Consider the following 26,965-nt stretch of genomic DNA (forward strand, 5'->3'; position numbering starts at 1 on the left):
TATTTTTTTATTGTATTTTTTAATATGAAAATACATATTATAAATAATTTTTGAAAACAGCTATCGGCTTTTAAATAGGAAAATTAAGTTTCAGATCTGCTAAAATCATTAAGCAAATTTTCATTTCAATTTTTCACAATCTACTGATAAAATATGGGTAAAATATAGCGTAATTATACGAGAGGAGAAGAATCATCTAATTAAGAGTTGTAGAAAGAAAAAGTGGTAATTGCAGAAGTTGTGGTTATATTTTTTGAGTTTGACTTGTTAAAGAATTAGAAAAGTAAGATAGTAGGGAAAGTTAATAAATCATGAGGAACGATTATTGTTGATAGAAGCAAGATAGGTTAAATAATATATATATATATATATATATATATTGGTATCCCAACCCCTTAGAGGGAAGACACCCACTTTGTGACGTTACCGGTCGCCACACCTACCCTTTCGTTTCAAGCCCTGAGGGGCTTTACCGGAGGTCGTCTGTGGTGGGGTAAAATTGTTTGCTTACAAGGGTAACACTGTTTGTTTACAATTTTCTTACAGAAGTTGAAGTTATAATGCCACAATTACGAAAAAAATTGATTTAATATTAACTCTGCTTCACAAAAAAATCGCTTTATATTTATATATTTTTTTTTCTAGTTTCAGAAACGTAATTAATTATAGTTTTTCCATTCAATCTAAAATCTTTTAACCATTCCACTTCGATGATCTATGGTAACAAAAACCTTTCTTTTAATTTATTTTAAGTTTGCATCCATCTCGCAAGTTACCAATTGAATTTAAAATGTAAAAATATTTAATTTTTTGATATTCCTTAATTTTGAGTAAAAAAAAAAATTAGCTAAAACTTTTTCCAGTAAATTACACCTGTATATCAGTTATAACTATATAACTGTATATCATAGAATATTATTATATAATAAAATAAAATTATAGACCCCAGAACTGTACTTTTATAGTTTACGAAAAATCTGGGAGTAAAGAAAAAAGATTGGAGTTAAAGACATATTATTTTATATTTGGCGTAAAAGAACAGTGTTATATCGGTAATAAAGACGTAAAATTTTAAATAAAACTCGTAGAGAGTTGATAATGAATAAAATGGTATGAATACAATTCATACAAACGTGACTATTAAAAAAAAAAATATGCAAAAATGTAACAGATTTTAATAAGTACTAAATGAAAAGATTTTCAATAAAGGATTAAATATTTAGTAAAATAATCAATAAAAATTTTTAAAAAAATAAGAAAATCAAATAAATGAATTTATTAGGCACCTTTAAAGCTAATTAAAAACTAATTTTATCTAAATCTGTTTGAAATAATTTATTTCATTAGTTGGCAATACAAACAGATGATTACAACAATTAAGTTTATTGTACTGTATTTGAACATCCAAACCCCCTAGAAGAAGATACCCCACCTGGTTCCGATCGTCACACCACAAGCTCCGTTCATAGTTCTGATGGGTTTTACCGGAGGTCATCTTATTGTCCCTCTTCACCGATTACGTTTTAGTAATCAGCTAGGTCTCAGTTGGGATGTCACCGATGTAAATCCATCGGTAGACATTTACATCAGTGAGTTGTTTCTCAACGTTTACTTTCGCTACAGGCTTCTTACGGACATCTTCACTGCTTCGTTCAGCGTGAATCCCGCGCCTACTCCAAATACATTAGTTAACATATTGCATTTGAACAACAATAAAAATTTAAATAAGCGAATGAAATAGTGAATGTATAACATTATGTAATAATGCCTTCTAAATTTTCCAATGAGGAATTTGCAGACAACCTTTGTTAGGGTCCTGAAAAGAAAAAAAACGCTCGAGCTGTTCAGCGAGAATATTATCAAAGATTTCCGAATAGGTTAATTCCAGAATACAGAAAATTTTAGTCTGGAAAACGTAAAATTTTTGTTTAAAAACATTGTGTTTATTACCCATTTAAAAATGTTTTTTACGCAAAATATAAAATAGTGTATTTTTTGACCTCAATTTTTTGTCTTTTGTCGCAGATTCCTTGAAAACTACATACAGTTCAGAGATCTATTTTTTCAAATTTTTCAAGTAGGATTTCATATAAAACACACAATTAGATTGGATCCCAAGAATTACAATATGGCTTAATTTTAGCGAAGGCGCAGAAATCTTTCGGCAGCCGACACTCATTAACAAGACGTTTCCGAATGTACGTTTGTATGAACATTCTTTATTGTTTTCACCTGTAGAACATGTCCTGCAAGATTTGTAGATTCATGAATAATCACCTATAAGTCATATCATATCAGACATGTATAACAGTCACACTTTATAACATGCGTATTAAAATATGGCACTGTTTGTGTTGATAAATGGTAAAGCTATTTTAATATCGCAGAATTTCAATATAAAGTAATCTATCTTTTAGAATTATCAGGATATCTCCAAAATCATTTTCATTGAAAATAATTATTGCAATATTTAGTGGAATTTATGCTGCATGAATGTAAGTTATTTTGAGAAAATTAAAGAGAGGCCATTTTTAATCTCTCAGAATTACCAAATCAATTTTTCTTTTTTATCTTCTTACTACTTTTTAATATTGTTTAATGTTGTTTAATAATAATGACAACGATCTAAATAGACAGGAAAATTTAGATTTTAAGTAAAATTATTAATAAACTGTTTACGAACCGTAATGTTGTTTTCCATTTAATCAGCCATTAAAATTTAGTATATCTTTCTTTATGTAGTTATTTAATATAATTATTTAATTAATGAAGTGATTAAACTCAGGATTACTAATTTTGAACCGGGTTTTAAGTAGATATTAAGTAATTGCTAAAATTGATTGGTTAGAAGTTATTTTTTATTTATTCGGTCATTATGTATAATGGAAATGTTATAGATAAATGATTTATTCTAACTTTCATTACGATCATTATATTATTAAGTTATGAATGAAATGTTTTTTTTTATAGTAAACTAAGAAAATAATTCAAATTAGCGATGACAAAACGAAAGTACTGCTGGAATGTATATTCCTATCTATTAATATTATTATTATTATTTTACTTATATACCGTGTTACGATTGTATAATATAAAACTAATTGGAAATATGTATCCTACTCAACCTAGGAATAATCGTGAAATAGAGAAAAATGTATATGTGGTGGGATAGACTTCCTTTCATTTGATAGTATTTAACATCGCTTGCAGTACTGGTAAGTCATCAAACAACCGTCAACTACACGACTATGTTGAAGTTAATAGTATTATGTTTAATGGTAGGAGGAGGTGTCTTAGGAGATGAAGATAAAAGTACGAGTTCAGTTAAGCAAAATAATAGTCACGGTCAATCAACACGACAAGTAGCAGTACACAACCAAGATGAAAAGAAACAAGATAAAAGAGGCCTTTTTGATGTCAGCAGCTATGGACACAGTTTCAGCCACCAGTCATCCAGCAGAGACGATCATAAAATTGGATTCGAAGGACATCTAATTTCCGATCAACATCAAATTTCATATCCACAATCCGTACCGCATCATGAAGTAACTAAAACGGTGACGTTAACCAAAGAAGTTCCAGTACCTTATCCGGTGACAGTCGAGAAGAAAATACCGGTTCCAGTCGATCGACCGTATCCTGTACACGTACCGAAACCGTACCCGGTAACTGTCGAAAAACATATACCGGTTCCAGTTAAAGTACCGGTGCCGCATCCTTATCCGGTAGAAAAACCAGTACCTTATTCGGTTAAAGTTCCAGTCGACAAACCGTATCCGGTACACATCCCCAAACCGTATACAGTCTATGTCGATAAACCGTATCAGGTAACAGTCGAAAAGAAAATTCCTGTACCGGTTAAAGTACCGGTCGACATACCGTATCCGGTTCAAGTACCAGTAGAAAAACCAGTACCTTATACAGTCGAGAAACCAGTACCATATCCGGTTAAATTTCCAGTCGATAGACCGGTACTAGTCCATATACCAAAACCATATCCAGTTTATATTTCTAAGCCATATCCAGTTCCTTATTCAGTAAAAGATCATCATTCATTACATCATGGCAGTTCATTTGAGGAAAGTCATCACACAGGACATCATTTCTAGCTTGTCAGGCTGATTTGTCTTCATCGTAAAACAAACCTCAAAATGCATCTCATCCCATAATGTTTTGTAATATTATTTGTAATTTTCATTCTGTATATGTTTTACGCTGAATAAATATAATTATTTGTATGAAATTCTTATTTTTTTGTTTTTATTTTTAGAATGTATCACTTTCATTTCATTAAGATTTTAATATTAAATCAATTTAATATCATATTATAATTACCCCTTAAGTATTTCTAGAATTAAAGTAAGGGAAAAATGTTTCTGGAAAATTACAATTTTGTTGTTTAGAATTACATTATAAATAGTAGAATATTATTATTATAATATAGTATTGTTATATAATAGAATGGAATTATTATAGGCTTCAGAAGTTTACTTTTATATTTTTCGATAAATCTGGGATAAAAGACAAATTATTGCGGTTGAAAGGCATACTATTTTATGTTTAGTTTAAAGTAAGTGTTATATCGCTAACAAACACATAAAATTTTAATCAGAATTTGTAGAGAATTGATTCTGAATAAAATGGTATAAATACAATTAATACAAACGAAAAACAAGTTTATTAAAAACACATAAATAAAACAATCATTTTAGTAAAATAAACAATAAAAAATTTAAAAAAAGGAAAAGTCAAAGAAAAGAATTAAATAGGCATCTTTAAAGCTAATTAATTTTTTCTTAATCTGTTTGAAATAATAAGTATTTTGTATTGCATTTGAACATCCCAACCACGTAGGGAAATATACCCCACCTGGTGGCGATTTCGGTCGCCACACCGACCCCGTTCATGGCTCTGATGGGCTTTACCGGAGGTCAGCCTACTGACCCACGTCACTGACTACATATTAGTCATCAGCTAGGTCTTAGTTTGGATGTCAGCGATGTAAACCCATCGGTAGACATTTACATCAGCGAGCTGTTTCTCAGGATTTGCTTTCGCTAGTCTTCTTTCGGACATCTGAATTTAACAAAGTTAAACCCATTTAACAAAGTTATTTTACGCCAAACATAAAATAATGTATTTTTCGACCACAATATTTTGTCTTTTATTCGTACCCTTGAAAACTACATACAGTCCAGAGACTAAATACAGTTCAGGGACCTATTTTTTCAAATTGTTTAAGTAACATTTCATATAAACACTAAATTTACTCCTTAGTTTGGATCCCAAGAATTACAGTCAGGCTTAGTTTTAACAAAACGCAGAAATCAGGACTAAATCTTTCGCCAACACTCACTAACGAAGCGTTTCCGAATATGTATTTATTTGAACCTTCTTTTATTATTTTCACCAGTAGGAAAGATTTTTAGATTCACGATCAATCACCTGTAAGTCATATGATAGCATACATGTATAACAGTCACACTTTATAACATGCATATTGTAAATAATAGCCGTTACAGGTTTGTTTTCATTTATTTCTAAACGTATTATGATAATTTAACGGATGAACATGAAATTTGTGAAATACTATTAGAATTACAATCGAATGGTGAGTTTATCGATAGTGCTAGTGATCTAGGTATTGAAATCCACGTAATTTCTCAGCTGCCGACAAGATTATAGAAGAAGACCGAGGTGTTGTTTATAACGCAGTGACTTCAATCTCCCAAATATATCATTGTTATACAACAAAAAAGATAAGGAAAGTCGAATAAGCTGATGAAGATTTAGTGCAAATTCACAAAAACAAAAACTCCTAGGAAAAACGTAAGACGACTGACGAAAAAAGCAAGATAAAGAGCCTCCGAAAAAACAAAGAAAGTCAAACCTACTTTACCGTGGTCTGAGGTAACTTTTAATCTGTTATTTATCCATTTGACAATTCAGATTCTGGAATCAAAATTGATATCCCAAATTCTGTAGAATATGCAACTTATTTTATCATTTTATTGAAATAATAGCAACTGAAACTAACAGGTATCATAATCGAGTAATAGAAGTCATAAAACGCGCCTCCAATTCTACTTTTAGAAGCTGGACAAATACAAATGTAAATTATAATTAACTACATACATTTGTAACTGAATTAATGTTTTTGGCCAGGAATAAAAAAATTCCATAAAAGAATACTGGTTAATTGATAAATTGTTACAAACACCCATCTTTTCATGGCTAGAGCAAGATATAAAAATTTACAATGAATGCTACATTTTTCTAATAACACATAACAGCCTGTTGGTGCTCGTATTTTTTAAATTTTAACCATTCTCAAAGAACTAAAACAAAATCTTTCTGCTGCTTTGTATTCACTCAAAGATTTAGTTTTAGATGAATCACTAGTGCTGGTCAAAGGGCATCTTACTTGCTAACAGTATATAAAAACAAAATGCTCTCGTTTTGCCATAAAAATCATCACCTCACAGAATATATCCGTAACTATCTAATCAGAACAGGGAAATAAACAAAAATGACAATTCACATTCACTCTTCAATACCGCAGATTTCTGTAAACATTCACCGCCTTCACAGGTTACTTCCGTAACTATCTAATCAGAATTGGAAAATAAACCAGTGACAACACACATTGACACTTCAGTGTTGCAGATTACTCTTAATATTCACTACTGTTCAAATAGAGAGAACGATGGTAGACATTCTATGTTGCCTTTATTATGACATACCATAATTATTAATAACTGAGGGATAATATGCATGCTTATCAGATACCACAACTGTGGTGCGTTTAAGCGTACTGACATGGCTCATATTCACTTCAACAAAGCCAAGTTTATGAAAAATAATGAAGAATGGATCGGTTCCTTGCCTTCTTCAGTGACAGGAATATACCAGAATGCATCAAGATGGTAAGCTTTTCGTTTCATTTCTTTTTTCAGTTTAGCCTTCGGAACCAACGTAAGGTATTATTTTAGAGGATGATTGAGGATAATGCGTAAGAATGCAAATGAAAAATAGTCTTAAGTTCACGATTCCTGCCGTGGCGCGAGTGGTAGCGTCTCGGCCTTTCATCCGGAGGTTTCGGGTTCATATCCCGGTCAGGCATGGCAATTTCACACACGCTGTAAATCACTCATCTCATCGTCTGAAACAACATCTAACGGTGGTCCCGGAGGTTAAAAAAAAAAAATGCCGACCATTCCTAAGATGTGTAATGCTGAGATGCTGATTGATACCCAATCACCAAATAACACCGATATCCGCGACCTAAAAAAAAACTTCAAATCAAACCGTTCAATTCAAATCCGTATAAAAGTAATTCTCTGTACTAGGATTCGAACCTTAGAACTCACGATTTCGAAATCAGCAGATTTGAGATGAGTTCACAACTAGACCTAGACCAACCCGGTGGGTTATTATGCCAAGTCTAGAAAAATGCAAGCGATACAATAACTTAACACTCATTACTGGAAATATTGAATCTATATTTAACATCACTACTTTCAAAGAAAGATTTTCTGATTAGTGTCACTTATGTCACTGATTAGTGTACCTAATGAAAATGAAATGAAAATATCTGATGCGGATACCATATGAATTTCTTGTACGCCTGTTAAATTACATATACAATTTTTTTTAAATAAAAAATACAGAAAATTTTAGTTCATTAATAACTTGTGATATTTTTTTTATTGAATTATTATTTATCATAAAACGTTTTTACAATCTCAAGTTAATATTTAGTTATTAATAAATAAATCAATACATTTAAATTTAAAAAAAAAGATGAAGTCTGTTTCGAACCGATGAGTCTTCTCCTTCTAAGTTCCAAACATTACATTAATTAAAATATAATTTGATTATAAATCTGAAACAAATGAAAATATATACCGCTTTTAATATAGCTTTGTAAAGCTCTCAATAAGATCTTACTATTGTAGTTAAGGAAAAATCAAAAATCCAAATATTTTTTTAATTATGGGCTTTTTTGGACACTTTTGGTTCAGTCGATCGCAATCAAAAGGGGAGGTGCACATCTAGATTTTACAACAGTCCTAAATCCAGAATTTCAACATCCTACGGCTAATAGTTTTTGAAATACGAGGTACAACGTACGTACAGACGTCACGCCGAAACTAGTCAAAATAGATGCAGAGATGGTTAAAATGGATATTTCCGTTAAAGTTTTTCGCGATTACAATACTTCCTTTACTTCGTACAAGAAAGCATGATCATGGTAACCTCCACTCCAGGTAAAATAGCAATAAAAACAAAAAAAAAAGTCTCAAAAGAATATGAAAATAAAAATTACTAGTGCTAGTGAGACTGAATCACGAAGGATTTTAATTAGCAATAAATCGGGAAATTGATGAATACATCACATAGTACACCACAACTAAACGGATAAGAGTCAAATGTAAAGAAATTGAAACATTTTTGTAATCGAAGAACGCATTTCCGTTGGAATATCTAATTTTCCTTTTTATTTTCTTCTTATGAATTAAAACCATAAATATCGTTTTAAAAATTGTTTAATGTTGTTTGATGATAATGACAACGATCGAAATGGACAGGAAAACTTAGATTTTAACTAAAATTATTTATTAACTGTTTACTAAGCCTAATGTTGTTTCCATTTAATTAGCCTATAAAATTTAGTTTATTTTTCTTCATGTATTATTATTTATTATAATTATTAAGTGCTAAAATTGATTGGTAGTTGCTAGCAAAGTAGAAGTTTCTTTATATTCATTCGGTCATTATGAATATTCGAGATGATTTAATTAAATTGATTTATTCTAAAATCATTACGATCATTATATTAATAATTTATGAACGAAATGTTAATTTGTAGTATACTAAGAAAATAATTCAATTTAACGATGACAAAAAACCTCTGGTAGAATGTATATTTATTTCTTGTAATATTATTTTATTTATATAGAATGCAACGATTGTATAATAAAAAGCTAATTGGAAATATGTATCCTACTCATCCCAGGAGTAATCGTGAAATAGAGAAAAATGCATATGTGGTGGGATAGACTTCCTTTCATTTGATAGTATATAACATCGCTTGCAGTACTGGTAAGTCATCAAACAGCCGTCAACTACACGACTATGTTGAAGTTAATAGTATTATTTTTATTGGTAGGAGGAGGTGTCTTAGGAGATGTAGATAAAAGTACGAGTTCAGTTAAGCAAAATAATAGTTACGGTCAATCAACACGACAACTAGCAGTACACAACCAAGATAAAAGAGGACTTTTTGATGTCGGCAGCTATGGACACAGTTTCAGCCACCAGTCATCCGGCATAGACGGGCATAAAATTGGATTCGAAGGACATCTAATTTCCGATCAACATCAAATTTCATATCCACAATCCGTACCGCATCATGAAGTAACTAAAACGGTGACGTTAACCAAAGAAGTTCCAGTACCTTATCCGGTGACAGTCGAGAAGAAAATACCGGTTCCAGTCGATCGACCGTATCCTGTACACGTACCGAAACCGTACCCGGTAACTGTCGAAAAACATATACCGGTTCCAGTTAAAGTACCGGTGCCGCATCCTTATCCGGTAGAAAAACCAGTACCTTATTCGGTTAAAGTTCCAGTCGACAAACCCTATCCGGTACACATCCCCAAACCGTATACAGTTTATGTAAGTAAACCGTATCCGGTAACAGTCGAAAAGAAAATTCCTGTACCGGTTGAAGTACCGGTCGACAAACCGTATCCGGTTCAAGTACCAGTAGAAAAACCAGTACCTTATACAGTCTTGAAACCAGTACCATATCCGGTTAAATTTCCAGTCGATAGACCGGTACTAGTCCATATACCAAAACCATATCCAGTTTATATTTCTAAGCCATATCCAGTTCCTTATTCAGTAAAAGATCATCATTCATTACATCATGGCAGTTCATTTGAGGATCACACAGGACATCATTCTAGCTTGTCAGGCTGATTCCTCTTCATCGTAAAACAAACATCAAAATGCATCTCATCCTATAATATTTTTTAATATTATTTTTAATTTTCATTGCGTATATTTTTAATGCTGAAATATATGTAATTATTTGTTTAAATACTTTGTTGTTTTTATTTTTAATATTTATCTCTTTCATTACATTACCATTGTAATCTCCTTTTATAATTATTAATTATTTCCTATTTTGTACGATCGTGCTTCGATATACTTAATTGCAGTCGGTACATTGTTTTGTTAGTATAATATTTTTTTTCATTTTTAAATAGTAATATTGTCACGCCAAAAAATATTTTCCTATACTCGTACATCAAATGCATAAATAAGATTTATTTAGTAGTTTAATAATATTCTATAAAATGTTTACTTAAAATTACCAAAATTTAAAACATCTAATGCATATACCATAACCATATAAAGAGTTCTTAAACCATATCGATAAACATTTCCATTTCCAATAAAAGGTCAATATTATCTTACTGAAAGGACATCTTTATCATAAACGAGAATATTTCTAGAAATATTATATAACATATAGAAATTTTCTATATGTTATTCTAGTTAAACGAAAAAATATTCAACTAATACCTTATCAAAAATGCATCTCATCGTTTAACATAAATTTATTGTATAAGCATTTGTTTAACGTAAATTAATATTTATTGAATTACACGTTTATCTCTTTATTTTGTACTGATATTTATAATAAATATTATTATTAAATATATTGATAAAAAAGTTATAATAAATTCTTAATTATTTTTATTATTCTATTTTTTTTTTTAAATATGTACACAGGCAATTTAATAATCGATAAGTATATATATTTAAAAGTCTGTTACTTTTATATAAACTTGCGTTTACATAGTATTTTACTGCTGGAGGGAGATTGTTGGTTCTTATTAGTATTTGCTTAATGATTTTATATATATATATATATATTTACTATACAATTTTTTAACTGTGTTGAATACTCGTACAAATCACCATTATACATATGTATAATGGTGACTACTTGTATGTTTGTATATATAAACATACAAGTAGGATCATATTAAAGTATGGAAACGACATAATATTTTAAAACTGAGAGATACTAGGAGATAGTACAGAGTTATACTCGTACTATGAGATAATACTAGTAACAATAGGCGACCTACAAAATTAAAAAATTACTACTTTATGGTGAGTTTGAGATTTTGTCCGCCATCTTGGATCTGCCATATTGAAACAAACCTTCTTTTTAAATAGGTGATACATAATTTAATGTAAAATTTTAACAGAAAAAGAATGAATGAAATCGTTTCTTGCAAAACGCTTTCGTTATTATCTTTCTTATTTCGTATTACCTTCAGAATTACATTCAACGAGACAAACTCTGGCGATCTCCGTGGCGGAGTTGTAGCGTCTCAATCTTTCATCCGGAGATCCTGGGTTCGCATTCCGGTCAGGTATGGCATTATTCATACACTGAAATTTCTATTTTATTAGGACTAAATGACCAAAGCACTATGCCCGTCATCTTACGTCGGAATTAATTGCCCAAACACTAATAATAAAAGATTTCACAATTCACAATATAATAACAACAATAATATAATACAATGAATAATAATTTGCTACACTACATCATATTAAATGGGTAAATCAACTAATATCACTTTCTTTATTGTGAAGGCTATAATTATTTGTGTGGGACCAGTAATTCCAGCGTTATCTTTAAAGTTTGTTATCTTTAAAATGCAGAATAGCACAAGCTAAACGAGCCTTCAGTAAGAAATATAATTTGTTTACATCAAAAATTAATTTAAATGTCAGGAAAAGATTTTTGAAAGTGTTATGTTTGGAGTGTCACTTTATATGGAAGTGAAACTTGGACGATTGGAGTATCTGAGAAGAAAAGATTAGAAGCTTTTGAAATGCGGTGCTACAGGAGAATTTTAAAAATCAGACGGGTGGATAAAGTGATAAATGAAGAGGTATTGCGGCAAATAGATGAAGAAAGAAGCGTTTGGAAAAATATAGTTAAAAGAAGAGACAAGACTTATAGGCCACATACTAAGGCATCCTGAAATAGTCGCTTTAATATTGGAAGGACAGGTAGAAGGGAAAAATTGTGTAGGCAGGCCACGTTTGGAATATGTAAAACAAATTGTTAGGGATGTAGGATGTAGGGGGTATACTGAAATGAAACGATTAGCACTAGATAGGGAATCTTGGAGAGCTGCATCAAACCAGTCAAATGACTGAAGACAAAAAAAAATTGGATGTAATTCTGAAGGTAAGACGTAATTTCTGATTAGTGTCACTTTTGTCACTGATTATTGTACCCGATAAAATCGGAGACTAAATACAAACATAAGAATTTAAGTTTATTAAAAACAAATCACACCAAAATATGGAAAATTTTAACTAATTATTAAACGAAACAAAATTATCTTTATTTCAAAACAAACTAATTAAATATTTTAGAAAATAAACACTGAAAATTAAAAAAAAAAGAAAAATTGAAACAAGTTAATTAAAACTTAATTTAAATCTGTTTTTGCTGTTTATCAACTTATGAAATAAATTATTTCAAACAGATTAACAGTAGTAGTTTAAATAATAATAAATATTAAATAAGTGAGCGGAATAGCGACGTTCTTTCATTACTTGCCATTTGCAAATATAGGCCACAATAGGATCACACATGAATATCTTATGACTCAGACTGATGACCTGTTTGTGTTCGCTGCGACTGCCAACTAACGGTGGGCCACATCTTTGTGGACATTGTCTGTTATACGGCACTGCGTCGGAAATTTTAAATGTCTTAATATTTCTTTAGGCCGTGCACCTAGAATCAAACATATGATTAAAACTATCATGTTTCTGCCTTTTGATGTCCGCAATTATAATATTGTATTTTTGTTTTATTTCGAATCTAGCAGTCCGCAGAGGCGTTTTATATATTTTTTATTTTTAAGGTAAATTTTAATTGTTCATTTTTAATCATTTACTAAGGTAAATTTTAGTCCGGGAGCTGATAACGAAACCTCGTTGTGCGCTCAGAAAAAAAAGAATTATCGAATAATGTCTTATAAATTTGATGGGTTTTATCGTTTGAATATGTTACTTTTCTAAAATATTTCATTCTTTTGTTTTGTAATATTGAAAATTTTGTTTATTAAATACCTAGTTAAAATCTGGCACATTTTTATGTTTTGATTTTACGTACTTCAAAATTTCTTACGTTTGTATTTAGTTCCTGTGGACTTTATTCATACTGTTTTATTAAGAATCAATTCTCTACCGTTTTTATTTAAAACTTGTATGTGTTTACTACTAATTTAATACAGTTGTTTACCCAAACATAAAATAGTCTGTCTTTCGCAATTTTTTTGTCTTATATCCCAGATTTCTCGAAAAGTAGTAAAAGTACAGTTCTGGAACATATTTTTCCAAATTTTTCAGGTTAGATTTCATATAGACACAATTTACCCCTTCATTTGGATTTCAAGAATTTCAGTCTTGTTTAATTTTACCGAAGGCACAAAAATCAGAGCGAAATATTTTTCCAGCCGATATTAGCTTTTTTTCTTTTCCTGTTTAGCCTCCGGTAACTACCGTTGAGATAATACTTCAGAGGATGATATGTATGAGTGTGAATGAAGTGTAGTCTTGTACATTCTCAGTTCGACCATACCTGAGATGTGTGGTTAATTGAAACCCAACCACCAAAGAACACCTGTATCTACGATCTAGTATTCAAGTCCGTGTAAAAATAGCTGGCTTTACTAGGACTTGAACGCTGGAACTCTCGACTTCCAAATCAGCTGATTTGGGAAGACGCGTTCACCACTGGACCAACCCGGTGTGTCAGCCGATATTAGCTAACGAAACGTTTCTGAACCTATTGTAGCGTGGTGGTTCCGCGCGGCTCGATCAGGATATTGAGAGGTTGTTGACAATTTATGTTTATGTAATTATAGTTTATTGGTTTAAAATGTTCAAATATACAAACACGTGAATTAATAATAATAATAACAATGGTGATAAATACAATAATGATAATAATAATAAATGACAATATTAAAACAGTTATTGAACACAAATATAGTATTTACAACCATAATAATAGTAGCAAACGATAATTACACGACAAATAACATAATCAAAACAGTATGCACGACATAAGACAGAAAGATACATAGCGTAATCAACAAAGAATAACAATCAAGATATTACACATCAAATACTGATAAATATCATTAGTAAATAAGTAAATACAGATTACACATAAGAGAGTGTAAAATAAAAAATCGTTCCGAATTTATTCGAGGTATATAAACAGAAAACTAGTATTCAGACCCATTAACAAAATAAACGCTAGTTTTAATCTTTTTTAATCACTAGTCTTTCATTAACAAACAATCTTATAAAATTCACTTGCAAATCCCTTTTGTTGTATATCTTAACAGTTTATGGCATTATTTCTTTCACTTATAACTTATAGTTTTACTGTAACTCACCGATAGTACTTTCTTAGTTACTGAATTACGCGTGGCGTCACTTAATCGTATCGAACTGGTTACTCTCTCGCTGGACTGAGGTCTCGCAGACTCACACCTGTGACTCTCCACGCTGGACCGTCGTCGTACGTCTTGCTATAATGGTTCGCAGAACTGTCAGCTGAATACACGCAACTCGCAGCCTCTCCTCGCAGAATTGTTCTTGCAGGACCGACATCCTAAAGTCTCGCAGACTGATTCGCGGAACTCCGCCGAACTGAACTGTAGCTGGTCTTCCAGAGCTATTTATACGGCTAGCGGCTTTACCTGCCGGACTGGACCCAAGTCAAAGCGTGAGAACAGTCGACCAAGGCTTTATTCCCATGAATTCCAAGCTTGGTCTCTTCTCACCGTGCAGCAGGTGTTCATTGTGAAGGGACAGTATAACAAAAGATAATTGTAAAACGGACCTATTCTTTACAAAAAGGGTTCTCCTTTTTGTCCCTTTTCTGGATTCTTTCCAATCATAACACTTTCTATTACTTTTATAATAATTGGTAGGAATCCTTTACTCAAGCCAGCTATACCGGTCTTGTTACACTATGTTTATAAAAATCTTGTTCTTTATTTCACCAGTAGAAAACTCCTGAAAGTTGTTACATCTTCGTGAATCACTCTGTATAAAAAAATTTTAAATTTCACATACTAAAAATTTATTACCGACATTTCGAGTTATAAAATTCTATTCCTGAAATTTTATAAAAATAGTTTAATTTTCTTGCATTATGATGAATAAATAAAATGATTAATAAGAGGGAGCATACCAGAAGGAATAATTATCTATATCAGTTTACGAATTTAAATTTCTTGTACTGACTAAAAGTTAGAAGACAGCCAATCGGTATAATAACAATGTTACTGCATCTTTGATTACAGTTATGAATTTAAAATTATTAATTTAAAAATTTTAATTTATTATAAATTAAAATTTTATATAATAGTCCAACGGTGATGAATACACAAATTTCGATTGCGCTTATGCTAATAAATTGTAAAGTGATTAAAAATCTGATTATATTTTTTAATGGTAAAATATATTTATCTTTTTTTTTTTTTATAAAACTGAACAGTAATTGAATAATAAAAGCAATTCATTACAAAAAGGTTAACATTTTTATTATAACACCAGATCTGATTAAACCAAAATATTGCATTAAAATTTAAAAATTTGTTAATCTATTTTTGTATATACAGAATGTCCCATATAAAACACAACCCAACCTTATATTAGTAAATATTGAAATAATAAAAAGGCATGTATAAATATAGATGTAATTTTTATTATTACCATCCATTACCTTACATTTAGAGTAAATGTTGGAAGTGGCCGCCATCTTCTTGAATACTAGCTTCAATTCTTTTTACAGCGTTTTATGCAACTTTTTTCAAAGTTTTTGGCTGGATATTTAATGAAGCTTGTTCAATATTGATTTTCAATCGTTCAAGTGTTCGTGGTTTGTTGCTGTAGGCTTTTTCTTTGAGGTAACCCCGTAGAAAAAAATCGGCCGCAGTCAAATCTGGAGATCTTGGTGGCCACAAGCCTCGACCGATAACACGATTACCAAGGAATTCCTCGACGAAATCAGAAGTTGAACCTGCGTAGTGCGATGTCGCACCGTCATGTTGTAGCCAGCAGTGTTGTCTTCCAAGAGTGCGATGAACTGAAATAAAATATCCTGATATCGTTCTGCATTAATGGTATACTCGAAAAAAATAGGACCGATTATTTTCTTCCGCGATATCGCGCACCACACGCCCAACTTCTGCGAGTGTAATTGTTTTTCGTGATAAACGTGAGGATTTTCAGCGCTCCAAATTCTACTGTTTTGGCTGTTTACGTAGCCATCCAAATGAAACCGTGCTTCATCTGTGAAAAATAACGAATCCATAACATTAATTTCCTCACGCAGAAATCTACGGAACCGTTGACAATATTATAGCCGTTTTTCTTTGTCGGGCTCAAGAAGTCGATGAACCGTTTGAATGCGATAAGGTCGTAATTGTAATTGTTTGGTCGACCGATGAACAGTCGGTTTAGACAAATTAATTTCAGCAGACAAACGTCTGATCGATTTATTTGGCGAGGCGAGTAATCGGTCTTTGATTTCAGTGACTGTATCTGCATTCAACACTGACGCAGATCTTTTGTGCTCCTTGTTATTAACAGAACCAGTTTCTCTAAATTTTACAACTAACCTTAATACTGATGTTTTGTTAGGAGCTGGTTTATCTGGGTACTTATGGCGAAACAAATCTTGCACTGCAACCACTTATTTCGTACTGAAGTACGACTCGACAATGAAAACACGTTCATCTAGCGAAAACACCATCTTGTCTAAAGCGATACACTGAACGTTATGATTGCATTGTTGTTACTATCGGTAGTGTTCTACTGCGTCGCCGCGATGTTCAGATGTTGGAAGAGTCCATTTCAGTAACGAGTAAGGGTGTAAGCTTGACTTTTGAAATTTCATGGATGAGTGATTGATGGGTTGCGTTTTATATCGGACATTCTGTATTAAGACAGATAACATAAAGGATTTTCATAAAAGTATGGTGGAGTTTATGGCATCAGTTAAATTATTATTAAAAAGGAACTCACAATTATATAGTTTTATTAATGAAATTCTGCATTTCAGATATTTTTGCAACTATCAATAAATTTAAATATTACGCGTCCATTGTTACTCGGCAAATGTCCAATCGATATAGAGTTTTCTCTATCCCTATACATATAACATATCTTGTGTTGTAATTGTAATCGTTTCCTTAATTCTTTCCTTCACGTTTACGCAATTTTTGGAGTTAAAAGTATTTTTAAATTATTCCCACAAGAAAAATTCACGAAGGTTTCGAGGTCTGGACTTCTCAAATGCCTAAGAAAAGAAAAGGGCTTCCAAGAAGCCATCTCACCCGGTACAATTATTTGGAAATTTTTTATTCAAATCCTGGGTATTAAATCCACTTGGGTGTGCATAATTAGATGTAGGAGTGTACAATCTATTTGGAAATAAATTCGATGTAAATTTTGGAATTCATTTTTGAGGAATTTTCATCGTTTAATATATCAAAATTACCACTTTCATGAATAGTCTTTTCAACAAAATAAAAGCTTAATTACACCATTTTTCATTAAACTACAGCAAAGATAACTTTAGGTGTGACATGTACTTTCTTCAAAATTATATTTTACATCTCCATAATGTGGAATTGTGTCTATAAAAGTGAAAAATTATTTTGCTTCATCGGTAAAACAATAAAGTATTTAGAAATGATTGGTTTTCACAGATTTTGACTAAAATTTCAACAAACGAACTGGAATCGTTTTTCACTATCAAATAGTTTTTATCCCTTGCATAGCTGAATTTTATATTCAAACAAGTGCAACCTTTTACGTACAACTTAGTGAATCGATGTTTTTTTTAATTTTTGTAACTCAAGGTTTCAACGAGCGATGGATTTATTAAGACTTCTAGTTGACTTCTTGATTGGGGAATTGTGTAATTCGTTTTGAACTGATTGAACCAGGGTTGTACATTCTTTTCATGTGGTGGCTCGTTTTCATATGTACTTCGAACTAAAATAATTGACATCAGCTCAGCATGTCACTAAACACGTTGCCCTTTTTCTGGAACAGAATACACAGTGAACAAGCTGTTGAATTAAATTTTTCCTCTCCTCAATAAAAAGTCACATTTCATGTCCTAGGTATGAAGCCATTGCCGGCCTCCGTGGCGCAAGCGGTAGCGTTTTGGCCTTTCATTCGGAAGTCCTGTGTTCCAATCCCGATCAGGATGGAATTTTCACAAAAATATTGAAGCAGTTGGACTGTCTACTTCTGTAAATGATCGGTAGAAAAATCACAAGGGATAGTGGGGTTTTTAAAATAAGATGATACAAAAGGATATTTTGTATCCAACAAGATGAATTGATAAAATACAAGTAAATGGGTCTTACAATAAATAGATGGGAAGTGAAATCTGTGGTAGAATTTTGTAAAGATGAATTAGGTTAGTAAGATATCAAAAAAGGCACTGAGGTTAATTCAATTTGTTTACAGATAATTTAATTTTAATTAACTTAGCATACAGGAATGATGAGAAATTAAAATACAGTAGTATATTAGTATTAGAAAACATGCCTAATTATAAGGATATATAACATAATTATAATATTTAAGTTAGAAGATACCAGTACAAAACCAGATAGAACCGGAACTGCCATCAAATCAATAAATGACTGATTACAAAAAAAATTGTATTATTTAATTTTTTTCTTTTAATTATTATTATTATTAATGCCTTTTACTTAGGTTGCATGTGAACATTATGTAACGCAACACTTATTATAAAAATATGTTCTGCTCCACCCGTTTATTAACATGAAGTATTGTGTAAATATAATTGTAGTGGGGGTATACTTCCTTTTATTTCATAGTATTTAAGATCAACTGCAAGCGTCAGTAAAGCATCAGAGAATTGTTGGCTACCGAAGAAGTATGTTCAAGTTTATAGTGTTGTATTTTTTTATATCGGGAGGTGTACTGGGGGATGATGATAAAAATAAGGGAACAGTGAATGAAAACAGCAATGGCGTTCAATCGTCACAACAAGTAATACAAAAGGAAGATGAAAAGAACCAAGGTAAACGTGAAATTTTTCATACCGGCAGTTTCGGCCAAGAATCATCCGGCACTGACGAGCATCATTTTGGGTTTGAAGGACATCACATTTCCAACGACCATCACGTCTCACATCAACAATTCGTTTTGCATCATGAGGAAGGACAACACATCTCTCACGATCATCAAATTTCTCACCACATTACACCGCATCATGAGGTAACTAAAACGGTGATATTAACCAAAGAAGTACCTTATCCGGTCACTGTTGAGAAAAAAGTACCAGTTCCAGTCGATCGACCGTACCCGGTACATATATCAAAACCATATCCAGTACCGGTCGAAAAACGTGTCCCTGTTCCAGTTAAAGTACCGGTACCACACCCTTATCCGGTAGAAAAACAAGTTCCTTATCCGGTTAAAGTTCCAGTCGATAGACCGGTACCTGTTCACATCCCGAAACCATATCCAGTCTACGTCGATAAACCGTATCCAGTAACAGTCGAAAAGAAAATTCCTGTACCTGTTAAAGTACCGGTGGAAAGACCGTATCCAGTACATATACCGGTAGAAAAACAGGTCCCTTATCCGGTTGAAAAACTAGTACCGTATCCGGTTAAAGTTCCAGTCGATAGACCTGTACCGGTACATATAATAAAACCGTATCCAGTCTATATTTCTAAACCTTATCCGGTTCCATATCCGGTTAAAGATCATCAATCGTTACATCAGGATAATATTTCATTGGATGGACATCATCACACAGGACATCATTTCTAATGTTGGAAATTCATTTCATCTTCATTAATTTTAATTATAATTTTTCAAAATGAATCTCATTAAGTAATATTTAAAATATTTTTTTAATGTATATATTATTAGGTTTTCATGTAATATAATAAATAATATTTGTATAAAATTCTGAAACGTTTTATTTTTATTTTCAAAATGACATATTATTTTTTTTTATGTTCCTTACCTTATTTGTATAAAAAATGATAAATCCGTTTATTTTAAATATATCATGTTTAGTGGATCTTACACTCGCCTGTAACCAGTACATTTATGTACTGGTACATTTATGTACTGGTTACAATCTTTAATTTTTTTCTGGTCTGTTGACATTAGAGAGTTTGTTTTATAACCAATTGTCTTGTGTAGTTTTATTTTACAGACTTTTCTAAGAAAAGTAGGTTATTACTTTCGGTTGCGTAATAGTAGTTGTTGGAGGGGGTGAAATAGAATTTTCTTTACTTTTTGAGATATGAAGAGTATGAAAATACCACTCACTTCAATTGGGGTTTCCTTATATATATAATAAGGAAACCCCAATTGAAGTGTAATTATATATATATATATATACATAGGCCTATGTATTAATTTTTGTGGCTTGAAAATCTCCAAAACTACCAAATCAATTTCATTGAAATTGAGATATGCTATATTAATGTACATTTAGTTGTGCATGTGAAAATCTGATGAAGATTGGTTGAATCGTTTTGAGTTACGCTCAATTTAAAGTCAAAAAGGTTTGAGCGGGGCAAGTTAGAAGCGTGGTTCATTATTGTGTTGCAAGTAGGAAAGTTGCCGTTTCTTTATCTGCATAATCTTTTATTAGCTATATTAAACCAGATTGATAAAATATTAAAACCGCATTAAATTAACGAAAATTCCGTCTTCTTGCGCAGAACTGCGCATGTATTTTTTATATTTACAAATGATGGAGTATTTCACTTAATCATTTATATATTTTTCATTATTTATAATTTAAACATTAATGAATTTATATGCTGATTTTTATTGTATTATAAAGTTTTAATAGCACTAAGCGTTACGGAGCTTGAAAAAGTTTTTTATGATATTTATTTTTTTTTAAATAAATAAAAAATTATAATTCAGATCGATAATTCTATCTTTAGAATTTCGAAAAATAAAATATACGTTTAGATTTACTTTGCTACTTATCATTATTTTTATTAATAATGATGTTATTCATGTTACTCATCGAATTCCTTTAAAGGATATAAAGAGACCTCCAAAGTTTGGTGCAGCTTCATTCAAGAATCCAAAGAGACGGACGAATGGCTTAATTCTGAATCAAAAAATATAATAAAAAAAAATTTATTAAACAATATACTGTTTAATAATCCTAAACGTTTACAAATATAGGATATTATTGTTATGTTTCCTTAATTTTTTTATTCGATATAATTATTTTTTAATAATATTAATGAATTTCTTTCATTTTATAGTTTTTTTAAGAAAAAAGTTAGAGAAAATGGAAACGTTAGACAATTTCTTCCAATGGCAATTTGAATCAGATCTCAATGAAAATATAATTTCTAATATTTCTGAAATTGTTACTGGTTAAATGAATTTTATTTATATTTTTAAGTCTAGATTAATGACTAGATATATCTAGAGTTAGCTCCTTGATATAAAACGTAACTAAAATTAAGCGTTAAATATAGCTATAAAAATTGTTATTTATTAAATATTGTAATTAATTATATCATATTAATACGAGTATATTAATCAGAAAGTTTGTTTTTGTTTTTTTTTTTTTACTCGATCACACAAAAACTACTGCACCGATTTCGAAAATATTTTTTTATTTATTTTTTTGTAGAGAAACGTGTAGGATACAGAAAATCGATATCATACGTTAATTTTTCGAAAAGGTATGCAATTTTGAAAAATTTTATCAGTTTGTGAAACGAGTAAATTTCTTCATTTAGCTAGTACAACTCCACCTTACCCTATAGGGGAAGACACACTCCTTGAGGCGATTCCGGTCGCCACACATCCCCCTAAAAACCGTTCATAGTCCTGGTGGGCTTTACAGGAGGTCATCTTCTAGATCATCCTCAATACATGATTACATATTTCATTCATCAGCACGGACTCTTATCAGGATGGTACCGATGTAAATGCCTCGAAAGACATTTCCATCGGCGTTGAAACCCATCAACTAACAAACGATATTTTTCAAACTCACAAAATCCGAATCAAAAAAAATGACAAGCAATAAAAATTTACAAATTCAGCTATAAAAAAACATTAATCTCACCCTCAAAAATTTTTCGTAACATCGCAATTTTGACCTACCATACCAAAGCATCCAAAATTACCTATAAATCAACCCACAGACATACCAAATAACAACTGGGTACAACTGCTCCGATTGCGCCTACTCTTTCTTTTTCCTATTAAGCCTCCGGTAATTACCGTTCAGGTAATACTTCAGAGAATGAATGAGGATGATATGTATGAGTGTAACTGAAGTGTAGTCTTGTACCGTCTCAGTTCAACCATTCCTGAGATGAGTAGTTAATTGAAACCCAACCACCAAAGAACACCGGTATCCACGATCTAGTTAGTATTCAAATCCGTGTAAAAATAACTAACTTTACTAGGACTCGAACTCTCGACTTTCAGATCAGTTGATTTGAGAAGACGCGTTCACTACTAGACCAACCCGGTGGGTTGACTGCGCCTACTCTAGCGGAAAAGCACCCAAACGGGTACTTAGCCAACCACGCTACTATTCTACACTAAACACCCTCTGTAATCCTTTCGAGCGCCAGCAACCTTAAACATTTTTCCACAATGCACCACTCATCTCTATCTTTCCTGTTAGCAGATCCAGACTCGACCCAATACCCTCAAGCTCTCTGAACACCTCTGCACACTTAAATTGATATTTTGAGCACACATGCAGCACATGATATACATTATCAGATACTATGCATTGAGGACACTGACCCGAGTCAGTCAATTTAAATCGAGCCAGCCTGTCCCGAAATGCGCCACTCCCTAAAAGGAACTGAGTCACATGTCGGTTTGGGGAAATTCATGAGGCGACTCCCAACGCCTACGTCTAGAAAGAGAACGTACATATACCCAGCTATCCTGTCAAATAGCAAAACCGTCTCCCTCTATTTCCCGAGTACGCCAAGCATTCACTTACCCGACTTCTTTGCAGCGTAATGTAACTGACGTTTCATTTCGTTGATCGAAATCACCCGCTGATTTCGATGAATTTTTTTTATTTTCTTTATTTTTATGGGGAAACAAACAGGCTAAAAAAAACACGCAAGCTGAAATTCAGGCAGCATACAAAGCTTCCAAGACTTAAGATAAACAAATGAGGGTCGAAGGCCTCAAGCTACAAGTCAAGTAGAACGTACAAGTATGTGATAGCTGTTCAAAATATATAATCTTGTTTGATTATAATAACATTTCAATAAAGGACATTGAGAGACAAGTAGAGAATTAGTTTTCTCTTTGTATTTTCTACAATTTATAATATTTTTAGGAACGAATTAATTATATAATTAAATTATTTATATTTTTTAATTTCTGTGGTAATTTGACGTTTATAATTAGTTTTACATAAATTGCTGAATTATGAAGCTTAATTATTTGATGTAGCTGAATTTCTTCGATTGTCTCAGCTTTCTATAACAGCTATTAGCAGTATTGTGGATTCCTGATAATCTAACCACTTCGGGACTGAAACCATATGGCCCTATTAAATGACTGGACCTATTAAGCGATCAACGAAAAATCTGATGTGGACACCACATGACTTCCTGGTACGCCGGTTAAATTATTTATACACTTTTGTTTTTTTTTTTGTTTTTTTTTTAAATGAAAATTACATCAAATTTTATCTCATTGATAACTTCTAATATTTATTCATATTTTTTTTTGTTATTGAATTATTATTTATTGAAAAACGTTCTTTACTATCAGAGGTTAATAATTGTTAATAAATCAATAATATATCTTAATTTTTAAAAAAAAACTTTAAAAAAATGAGATGCTGTCTGATTTGAATCGATGAGTTTTCCTCTTATAAAATCCAAATATATAATTAAAACTTTATTTGGCTATAACTCTGGAACCAATGAAAATAAGTACTACTTATGTGATATATCTACGTCGTTGTAAAGCTCTCAATGAGGCCTTATTGCTGCAGAAAATGTCCAAAATCCTAATTTTTTTGATTCTGGGCTATTATAGACACTTTTGGTTCGGTCGATTACAATCAAAAGGAAAGGTGCACAACTAGATATTACAGCAATCCTAAATCCAAAATTTCAACATCCTGCGGCTAATCGTTTTCGAGTTATGCGAGATACATACGTGCACAGACGTGTACGCACGCACAGACGTCACGCCGAAACTAGTCAAAATGGATTCAGGGATAGTCAAAATGGATTTTCCGTTGAAATTTGAAAACCGAAATTTTTCGCGATCACAATACGTCCTTTACTTCATACAAGGAGTAAAAATGAGGCGATATACACAAATACAGTACAGTAACTACTAATTATTAAACACGATTTAACGTCTTATTCAGGATTTTATTTCTAATTCAATAATAAAGTTACATAAACAACATTATTAAATTACACAATGATTAAGTTACTTTTATACTCTTACATCATTAATAAAAAACAAAGCTTGATACCGAAAGTAGAAGTACAAGTCAAAACAATGACTGCCTTTTATGATCACTAAAATAAAAAATATGTACTTTAATATCTCTTAGTTTGTAAACTGTTGAAAAAGTGCTTTGTCGTCTCCCTTTCGTTTCCTGGCGTTCTACAAGTTTGGCAAAGACTCGCAATTATGCTAGCGGTTTCCATCACTGCATTGTTGCATAAAATATTGCTGAAGTCGTCATAGGTTTTTTTCATCGTCTATAGAAAAACGCGTTTAACTTCAGGTACGTCTTTTTCATCTTCAAATTCGTCCAGTTTTTGAATAATCTTTTTGATTATTTCATCATCGCAATTTAATGTTCATCCTAGCACTTAATTTCTTCCTCTTTTTTCTAGAACTAATCAAAATGTTGAACCTCCTGTTGCAAAAATGTGTTAGCATCGGCATCGACTATTTATTTCAGTGACTTTTAAATCGCATTTGGCAAAGCAATTTCTTATTGTGCTCAGCTAATAACTGAATTTCCTGCAAAAAAAAATTGAAACGTATACGGATATTTTTAGCCGTAGCGGAAGAAGTCAACATATTTCCTTAAATTTCTTGTAAAAGTTAGCTTACTTATTTAATTCGGTTAACTTAATTTTTCATTTATTTTCATAATTTCCATGCCAGTGATTGAATTAAACTTGTATTTGGTGGCAAGAACTCAATTTGATTGTTATCGCTTCCTTCCTCCTTGCAGCGTTTAAAAAATGATTAAATGATTTACATCATTAATAAAATTGTTTTTACGAAAAAATAAAGAAATATACGATCTGGTCGACCTTATAAAAAGCATTTTAGGCAGTTAAACCGGCGTAATTTTATCTGAATTATACCAATATGTTTCTGTTTTCTACAAAACTGCCCCAATTAAACGGCTGCCCAGAATAACCGGCGGCCATGTTATCTGGAATTCACTGTATTAGGAAACAATGCATACATATGAACCAATGGATATTAAATATTTGCTTTTAAAGGGAATAATTGGCCTGTGTTCTATAAATTTTAACAATAAATCGTTATCAGTTTTAAGTTAAATTTGAAAACGTTTTGAATGAATCATGTTCACCTAATGAATTATAGTTATAAAAACCTTTAGAAGAAAATGTGTTTAAGATAGTTTTAAAAAAAACAATGATCTTGTAAATCATAATTTAAAAAACATTTATCTAAACAAAATCAGTGAAGAAATAGTATCTTGTTCTTTGCAAGTTTCTAAAAAATATTAATAATTTTCTCGCTCTCTCATTCACTCTCTCTCTCTTTCTCATACACACACCGATATCTTCTGGAAAAATTAGAACAGTTCCCAATTATTAAACTATAAATATACGTGAAAATATACGGAAAATTTCATGACCGTTATCTTTTTCTTCAATAAATACTTTTTTGTATATTTAAAAAAAATTATTCAATAAATGTTCAAGGACTACTATTAAATATGTACTTATTTTCCATGTTCATGTATATTTATTATGCAAATTTAAATTCTTTTTAGTTTTTATAAGAGAAAAAGAAAAACATTTTACAACGATATTTGTAATTAGATTGTCACGCTAGATAATAAGTACAAGACTTATAGACAATATACATACAAGAGTATAGACAACAATCTGATTAAATTTTCACGATTTATAAGGGCGCACATTCACGCATACGCCCGCTCTCACACACAGTATTATTGTAAACATTACATATGATTATACATGAGAAAAACGTTTTTTAATAACGTCAGAAATGCAAATATAAAAAGCGGTTGGTAGTAAACAAGTTTTATTGATTTGCATTAAATTGTTTTAAATTAATTAATATTTTCTAATAATCATTCCAGTATTTCTATTTAAAAGTAATTAAACTACAAAACTACATGCAAATTTTGATTTTCTAAAAATAAAATATTTATAATATAATTAAATAATTAAGTAAAAAAAAAAAAAAATAAAAAAAATAAACAAGAAATAAGTTTTCTCTATGAAATTTATTTATTTTAATAAAGATAAAGCTGATTTTACTTACCTTTTCTTTCTTATTCTGTTTAACCTCCGGAACCACCATAAGGTATTACTTCAGAGGATGATATGTATGAACGTAAATGAAGTGTAGTCATGTACAGTCTCAGGTCGACAATTTCTGAGACGTGTGGTTGATTGAAACCCAACCACCAAAGAACACCCACCGGGTCGGTCTAGTGGTTAACGCGTCTTCCCAAATCAGCTGATTTGGAAGTCGAGAGTTACAGCGTTCAAGTCCTAGTAAAGCCAGTTATATTTACACGGATTTGAAT

At 31.4% G+C, this 26,965-nt stretch overlaps 1 protein-coding gene across 1 annotated transcript; it reads left to right on the plus strand.

The window, feature by feature from the left end:
- Nucleotides 1–3,248: 3,248 nt before the first annotated feature.
- Nucleotides 3,249–19,965, plus strand: LOC142330917 (uncharacterized). Its single transcript, XM_075376385.1, has 4 exons — nt 3,249–3,963; nt 9,527–9,985; nt 19,103–19,293; nt 19,366–19,965. Exons 1-4 carry the CDS (start codon nt 3,249–3,251, stop codon nt 19,963–19,965), a joined length of 1,965 nt encoding a protein of 654 aa, XP_075232500.1.
- The last annotated feature ends 7,000 nt before the right edge of the window (nt 19,966–26,965 follow it).

The sequence above is a fragment of the Lycorma delicatula genome, chromosome 10, assembly GCF_047948215.1.
Source record: "Lycorma delicatula isolate Av1 chromosome 10, ASM4794821v1, whole genome shotgun sequence".
Classification (NCBI taxonomy): domain Eukaryota; kingdom Metazoa; phylum Arthropoda; class Insecta; order Hemiptera; family Fulgoridae; genus Lycorma; species Lycorma delicatula.